We start from the raw sequence: 8,165 nt of genomic DNA, 5'->3' as shown, positions 1-8,165 counted from the left end.
TCGGAAGGACTGAAAACAACCAAAAAAAAGTGATTTACGCGGAAATCGGATCAGAGGTAAGGAGGGACCCCATAATATGGAGCTGAGGAGCCCCAAAATGTTGATTTTGGGAGGTGAGACCCCGAAATTTGGATCGGGGGGAGAGGGAGCCCAAAACGTGGATCTGGGAATTCGGCAGCCTAAAAATGAGGAGTTTGGGAGGGGGGATCCCAAAATTCGGAGCTGAGGAACTCCAAAATGTGTATTTGGGAAGTGGAGAATCCCAAAATGTCAATTTTGGGAAGGGGGATCCCAAAATTTAGAGAGAGAGACCCCAAAATGTGCATTTTGGGAACAAAAGAACCTCACATTTTGGTGTTTGGGAACAGGGGAACCCAAAACATGGAATTTGGGAATTGGAGACCCCAAAATTTGGAGTTTGAGGGGGGACTACAAAATATGGAGTCTGGCAACCCCAAAATTTGGATTTGGGAAGGGAATGCAAAATTTGGAGGGAGGGAACCCCAAAATGTGGAGTTTGAAAAGGGGGAACACCAAAATATGGACCTGGGATTTGGGGAACCGTAAAATATGGAATTTGGGAAACAAGAAGTCCCAAGATTTGGATTTTGGGAAGGGAGACCCCAACATTTAGAGATGGGGAGCCCCAAAATGGGGTTTTTTGGAAGGGGGGATCCCAAATTTTTGAGGGATGGATCCCAAAATTTGGATGGAGAGACCCCAAAATGTGAAACTTGGGAATGGGGATCCCAAAATGTGGATTTCGAGGGGACATGGCCCCAGGGCTGCTAAAATTCATGTGTTTTTTTTTTAAATTTCAGATTTTCCCACAGACTCCAGTGGATCCATGATGCCACTGCTCCAGGTATGGCTGGGCTCAGGATTTAAAGATCTTTTGGGAATTTTGAAGCATTTCGGGGCAAAAACAGGGATTTTTTTCCCAGAGCCAGAAAATTTTAATTCTTAAAAAATTCAAAATTAAATGAAATTAATTTAATTAAATCCAAAATCAAGGAATTTGGGGGATTTCATCTTAAAATGTCAGTGGAAAAAGAGGAATTTGAGATGTGGTAATTTGGATGGGAGTAGGTGACGCCTCCCATGGTTCCCCCCCAGATCTTCCTCCTCTTGCTTGACCTTGGAATTTTGGGAATTCTGGGAATTCCAGCCGTGGAAGTGCCAGGAAGTAGGCTCCTGGATGTCCTCAGTGAGTCTTGGGCCCTCCCAGCCCCTTCCAGTCCCTCCCAGTTCCCTCCCTCCCAGTATGTCCCAATGCCTTCCAGTTCCCCCAATCCCCTCCCATTATATCCCAGTTCCCTCCCAGCATATCCCAGTCCCAACCCTGTCTATCCCAGTGCCCCCCAGTCCTCTCCCAGTGACCCCAGTTCCCCTTCCAATAAATCCCATTTCATGCCCAGCCCCTCCCAATTCTCTCCCAGTGATCCCAGTTCCCCGCTCAGTACATCCCAGTTCCCTCACAGTATATTCCAGTCCCTCACAGTGCCCACCAATCCCTTCCCAGTGACCCAGTTCCTCCCTCTCCCAGTCTATCCCAGTGCCCCCCAATCCTCTCCCAGTGTGCCCTGTCCCCTCCCAGTAGCCCAGTCACTGACCCTTGACCCCAGTTCCAACCCAACCCCACCCACCTCTTCCAGAACATCCCTCTGGCCTCTCCCACCCTCCAGTCCGGGACAGAATTCCCTCCTTTTCCCAAAAACTCCTCCCCTTTTTTTACCCCCCCCCATTACCTCCTCAGACACTCCCATCCGAAAGCGAGACCAGGGTCCCCCTTCCCACCTCAAGTGGGAGCCCTTCCAAGGCCGTCTTCCCCCCGACGCCGTCTCCAGCTGGAACCGCCATACCGGGCGCCTGGAATTCATCTGTTCCACGATGGAGCTCGGCTGCAATTCCGGCTCCTACGATCCCGTCAGGGGCCCCTATTGCTACTTCCCGAACAGGGGACAGGAGAAGCACACCTCCAACTTCAACATCTTAGTCAACGCCGGCGGCTTTGAGACCTTGGATTGGGTGGATGATTCCTTTGGCACCGTCCCAGAAAATGCTGTGGAGAGTTGCCCATCGGTTGACATCTTCGTGGGGCGGAGCCGGGATGGGCTTGGAAAGGTCTCCAAGGAGCACCGGGCACTTTTCGTGGCACTGGGGGGGGAGGAGGTTTGGTACAAGTGGTATCAAGTCTTGGTAGTCAAGACGGGCCCATCCGACATCTCCATCGTGGACGTTGCCTACAACCTGAGCACGGCACTGGAACATTCTGAGGACGTGGTCTTGGCCGAGGCTCCAGTGCAGAACGAAGGCTGTGGGGCAGCCCCAGGGTCCACCTTCTTGGAAGAGGCCACGGAGACGGAGCACACGTGGCGCTCAGATCACCCCGCGCTGGCCACCGTGCGCGGGACGCTCTGGGCGGCCCCGTTGGTCCTCACCGGGCCGGGCTGGGCTGCGGCCAACGTCACCTCCCTGCCGTGGGTGGGCGGGGCCAGCATCGCTAAGTTCGTGTCCCACGGGCCCCACGAGGTGCGGGAGGAGGTGCCGGCGCGCTCGGAATGCACCGCGGTGCTCCGGGGACGCCGGCGTGACCTCCAGGTGATGTTCACTGCCCAGCTCCGCCGGGAATTCCGTGATGGATTCCAGCACAGTGTGGGGGTCACTGGCTGGGCACAGACCCGGGTGGTCACTGGGGTCAGTGCCAGGATTGAGCAATGCCGGGAACTCGCCAGGGTCCCGCCATGTCCAGCATAGGGAGGGACCTATGCTGGACTTTGGGCTGGATCCCAAAATTCCTCTCCAAAGATTTTTCCTGGTGTTTTTCCCCTAAATAATCCCACAAAATGCAATAGCAGAAACTTGGAATGCAGGGCAATGCTTGGATTTGGTGGGTTTCCCCATATTTTTGCTTTTTGTGGCATGACCTTTATCCCTTTCTGAAACCACATGGCAAAACTGTGCAAAAACATGGCATTTTCTGACTGAATTTCCTGTTTTCTCCAAAAATTCTGTAGAATCTGGGATGGGGGGTCCCTGGGGCAGTCCAGAACTGGAGGGTGGAGAGGGATTGGGAGTCCTGGAATGTTGGGAGGGGTGTTCCAGAGATCTGAGGGGACCCAGGGAGCTTAGGGGGAACACAAGGATTTGGGAATGCCCCAAATTTTGGGGGGGGAGAGAAAAGATTTGGGGAGACCCCAAATTTTTGAAGGGAGGGAGACAGGGATCTGGGGAGACCTCAAATTTCCTGGGGGAGGGGGGTGTCCCCAGAGAGGTGAGGGGGGCCAGGGGGCTGGGAGCAGTCCAGACCCCCCGGGTGCCGTTTGCCATCCAGCTGCTCCAGGAATTCCACACCGGCTCCGGGCACAGTGAGGGGGCACCAGGTGGGCACCGAGGGCGAGCGGGGCCGGCAGCTCACTGGGGTCCTGCTGTGTCTGGTGGAGGGAGGGGGCAGAACCCCAAAATCCATTTTTTCCTGGAGAATTCTTTGGTTTTCTCAAAAAAAGTCCTACAAAATGAGGGTGAAATAAACGAGAACGCCAGTTTTCCCATCTGCATTCTCTGTAGAATTTAAAAACTTGAATTTAAAATTAAATTTAAAACTTTAATTACGTTTCCTTTACAATTTTAATTCCTTTTTCTTCAATAAATGTAAATAATTTTTTAAAAATATTTTTTAAAAATTAATTCATTAAAACTTTTTAAAATTAAATTTTAGGGAGCATTTACCTCCCACCTCCTCCTTCTTCGATCTTGTTGAAAAAAAAGATGAAGAAGTTAATTATTCCATATGAAATCAATAAATATTAAATTATACTGGTCAACGGATCAGAAAAAATATTTATTTTAACAGAGTTTTTTCAATTTTAGAATATTTTAGAAATTCCCCAAGGGAAAAAGACCTGCTGAAAAATCAAGACTGAACTGAAAAATTTCCTCTATAATTGATTTATTATCAAACCAATACATTGCTTCTGAGATTGTTATTTACACTTTACAAATAAATTTATAAAATAGATATATAAAATATTTCTAAGGATAAAATAGTATAAAATAAAAAATAATTATATAATATAAATAGAAAATACATTTACATAAATAGAAATATATAAAGTATAATTTATCATAAAATTATTATATTGCACATAAAATATATTGAATATTATTGAATATAAATATATTTATCTATTTTATTTATTTTAATATATTTTTACAGATATTTATAAGTTTTAATAGATTTTTATATAATATTTATATTATATAGAGAGTTATATATAACATTTATATATTATATATTCATATCATTACATAAGAATATAAATAGATATTAGATATTATATAATAAATGAATTACATACATATATTAATATACATCTATGTATATGGGTTTGCATGGCCAGGTTTTGGTAGCGGGGGGGCTACAGGAGTGGCTTCTTTGAGAAGCTTCCAGAAGCTTCCCCCATGTCCAGAGCCAATTCCAGCAGCTCCAGGATGGACCCACCAAGGCCGAGCCCATCAGGAGTGACAGAAACGCCTCTGTGATAACATATTGAAGAAGGAGAAAAAAAAGTGATTGGGCAGATGAAATTGCAGCCCGAGAAGAGCAGAGTGAGAACGTGTGGCCGGCTCTGCAGACACCGAGGGCAGGGCGGGAGGAGGAGGAGACCATGGGCAGGAGCTGTGCCCCTGCAGCCCACAGGGCACAGGGGAGTGCAGAGATCCACCCACACCGGAGCAGGGGGTGCCCGAAGGAGGCAGGGACCCCGTGGGAGGCCCCTGCTGGAGCAGGGTCCTGGCAGGGACCTGCTGACCCGCGGGGAGAGGAGCCCACGCTGGAGTCGGTTTTCCTGGTAGGACCTGTGGCCCTGTGGGGGACCCACGCTGGAGCAGTCTGAGCCTGAAGGACTGACCCCATGGAAAAATGACCCATGTTGCAGCAGTTTGGGAAGAACTGTTGCCCGTGGGATGGGCTCACGTTGGAGAAGTTGGTGAAGAACTCTCTCCCGTGGGAGGGACCCCACGGGATCAGGGGAAGGACTCCAACTCCTCTCCCTGAGCAGCGACAGGAAGAGTAACTGACCGTAACCCCCATTCCCTGTCCCCCTGCAGCAGTGGGTGGGGAGGAAGGAGAACCTGGAAGGAAGGAGGGGTGGGGAAAGGTGGTTTTGAAATGTATTTTACTTCTCATTCTCCTGTTCTGATTCTGTTGATAATATATTTATTTAATATCCCCACTTTGAGTCTGTTTTGCCCATGACGATGACCAGTGAATGATCTCTCCCAGTCCTTATCTCAACTCATCAACCCTTCGTTATATTTTCTCTCCTCTGTCCAGTTGCAGAGGGGACTGAGAGAGCAGCTTTAGTGGGTACCTGGCCTCTAGTCAGAGCCAATCCACTACACTGGACTGAGCTGACCCTGCAGGGAGAGGGGTTCCCAACCCCACTGCTGTGAAAACCTGTAGGGAACTGAGATTCTATGACCCTGGGAGAAACTCAGAAGGAGAACTTGGCAAGATAAATGCGGATGTGGTGAGATGTATCCTTGTGTGTGGGAAATTGCTTGGGACTATGTTTCTCAAGGACATAAAGCAGATACAGAGAAAAATTACCAAGAGGAATTTACTGCTGATGTAACATGGTATATAAACTGTGAAGGAACTGCAATAAATTATTCCATTATACCACACTCCTTGGGGTCCATGCCCCAGTATGCCACAAATGTTGCCGAAGTGGAGCATGCAAAATTAATCCAGAAAATATAGCCGGAATTCCAGTGGCATAGCCCAGCTGAACCAGGACAGCGACCCGGGACAGGATTTGACTGTGTGCATCCATCACCTCTGCAGGACAGCAGGTGAGCAGCTGGGAACCATGGGAATCACTAACACGGGAACAAAAAAATCAGATGCAGATACTCACAAAGATATTAAAGATATAAAGCAGTAATGTCTGCCAGTTGTCGTTGGTAACGCTGCTAGTTTGGGTACGTGACAATTGCTCCTGGTTTCCTCTAGAGGGAAACTTGAATGTTGCCGTATGAAAAAGCTGTGAAAAAGCTTTAAATTTATTGTCAACATGGCAACAGGTGTTTTCGGCATTAAGCCACCTGTAAGCCACAAATGGAACTGATTTACTTTCTTTGGTGGGTGCACCCCTCGCAGAGAATGATTCTAAGGAGAAACAATTCCCGCTCACAACCCAAGACTCAAACCCCAGTGATCCTCTTGACCCACCCTGGGTCGATTCTGAAAAAGAGCAGATTTATATCTGCCTCCTGCTGACAATGACTCATCACAAGGTGCCTCGGGAACAGCCCTGCTAAACCCCTCACCCTGTGCCACTGCTTCTGCCGCGCCCGCAAATCCAGCGCTCAGCCCGGCCCCGCACATCCACTTCCACCGCCGCCTCCTCCGGCCCCGTGTCCCTGCTCTCTGCCAGCCACCACAGCGAGTGCCGGAGTGGACCTGGTCATCTCCCAGTCAGTCTTGTTAACTGATACAGCTGTGCAGTTACTCCCCACGGGGGTTTGGGGACCGCTAGGGAACGGTTACAGTGCATTTTTGTTAGAGTGCTCATCCACAACTCATGCAGGCCTCTTGTGCTCCCTGGAATCATTGACGCTGATAATACTTGGGAGATTCACGTCATGGCTTGGACACCTCATCCTTCTTGTCACATTAAAGCAGGAGAAAAGGTTTATTTCACTGCACAAGGTCTGAAGTGAGAGGGATGTCACACTGGAGGTTTTGGCAGTACAAACACCACATATTATGTGGGCACAACAAATCTCTCGCAATCAGTCGATGCTGACTTGTTACTTTAAAGGGCAACGATTTACAGGTTTGGTGGACACAAAAAAGGCCTGTTTGTGGTCAGCTGAGCCTGCAAGGAGCAGAAAACACAATTCAACCCCAAGCAGTGGTTCTGCAAAGGCCTTGGAAGGTTTTCAGAGCAGTGGGTTCGGGAACCCCTCCCCCTGCAGGGGCAGCTCAGAGGGAGCCAGTCTGGAAAGGCACCAACGGAACATTCCTGTCACTCTCCCCAAGGGCCTCAGGGAGCCCTAAAAACATCTTTTCCCCTCACCGCCAAAAAAAAAAGGTTTATTTTGTCCTTCCCCTCAGCATGGTGCGGCACTTTCCGGAAGGCAAACTCTGGGAATAACTACTGCCCCCTTTTCTCCTCCTTCCCTCAGCTTTTCTATCTGAGCTGGCATGGGCACAGGGGTTGGAATATCCCTTGGGCTCATTGGGCTCAGCTGACCTGGCTGTGCCCACCCCCAGCCCCTGGATGGGGGGAATGTTGGGAGACAGCACTGATGCTGTGCCAGCCCTGCCCAGCAGGAGCCAAAACAGGGTCATGTTCTCTACCCCTTGCCAGCTCCCCCTGCAGAGCCCAGCACTGGGAGGGGGCTGTGGGAAGAGGAACTCCAGCTCAGCCACACCCAACACAGTCTCTACCTCTTATTCCACACCACTGGTGTTACACTCACATCCCACAGAACTGAGAGATCTTCTGACTCTTCCATTGGATTGATTTCTCTGAACTGAAATCCCTTCTTGCCAACACACACAACTTCAACTCCATCCCATTTCTTTGAAAAATATTTCTCACTCAAAATGGAACAAAACAGTGGCCTAGAGGACATCCTGCCCTCAAATGGATAACTCTAAACACTAATAATTAAAAAAATGACCCCCAGGTATTCAAGAAAAGCTTGTACCTATTTCCTAAAAGCATCCGTGAGCCCTGTCAGCCAATTTCATACCTGACAAGGGTTTGGAGGGGGTGCTTTGTCACGGGAAGCCCTGGAGGCCCGTGGCACAGGGCTGGGGCTACACCGTGGGGCTGTGGGGCGCTGGTTCTTTGGTTGCCAGGGGCCATTCCGGAATGGAGAGGATAGGCCGTGACCTCCCAGAGGAGGTGTTCCCTCGGGGCAGCTCTGCAGGGCCCCGCAGCAAATGCCCCAGTGCAGCCTGTGCTGTGGGGAGCGCACACAGGGAGAGGCTGGGCCGGCCGAGGGCCGGGGCAGCGAGGCCGCCCCAGGGAGGGGGTTCTGCCCTGCCTGCAGGGCCCAGCCTTGGGCGGGAGCACCGTGGGCAGGGCCCGGTGCTGCTGCTGGCTCGGGGCTCAGGCCTTGCCACCTGGCAGCTGCCTGGGCCCCTG

At 50.1% G+C, this 8,165-nt stretch overlaps 1 protein-coding gene across 1 annotated transcript; it reads left to right on the top strand.

The window, feature by feature from the left end:
* Window positions 1-2,989, top strand: LOC103766820 (natterin-3). The gene is made up of 4 exons (XM_029958860.1): window positions 1-56; window positions 822-865; window positions 1,117-1,207; window positions 1,757-2,989. The coding sequence occupies exons 2-4, from the start codon at window positions 848-850 to the stop codon at window positions 2,755-2,757; spliced, it is 1,110 nt and encodes a 369-aa protein (XP_029814720.1). The 5' UTR covers window positions 1-56; window positions 822-847; the 3' UTR covers window positions 2,758-2,989.
* The last annotated feature ends 5,176 nt before the right edge of the window (window positions 2,990-8,165 follow it).

The sequence above is a fragment of the Manacus vitellinus genome, unplaced genomic scaffold, assembly GCF_001715985.3.
Source record: "Manacus vitellinus isolate BGI_N305 unplaced genomic scaffold, ASM171598v3 scaffold_170_pilon, whole genome shotgun sequence".
In the NCBI taxonomy this organism is placed as follows: Eukaryota; Metazoa; Chordata; class Aves; order Passeriformes; family Pipridae; genus Manacus; species Manacus vitellinus.
This window is presented reverse-complemented; position numbering and strand designations above follow the sequence as displayed.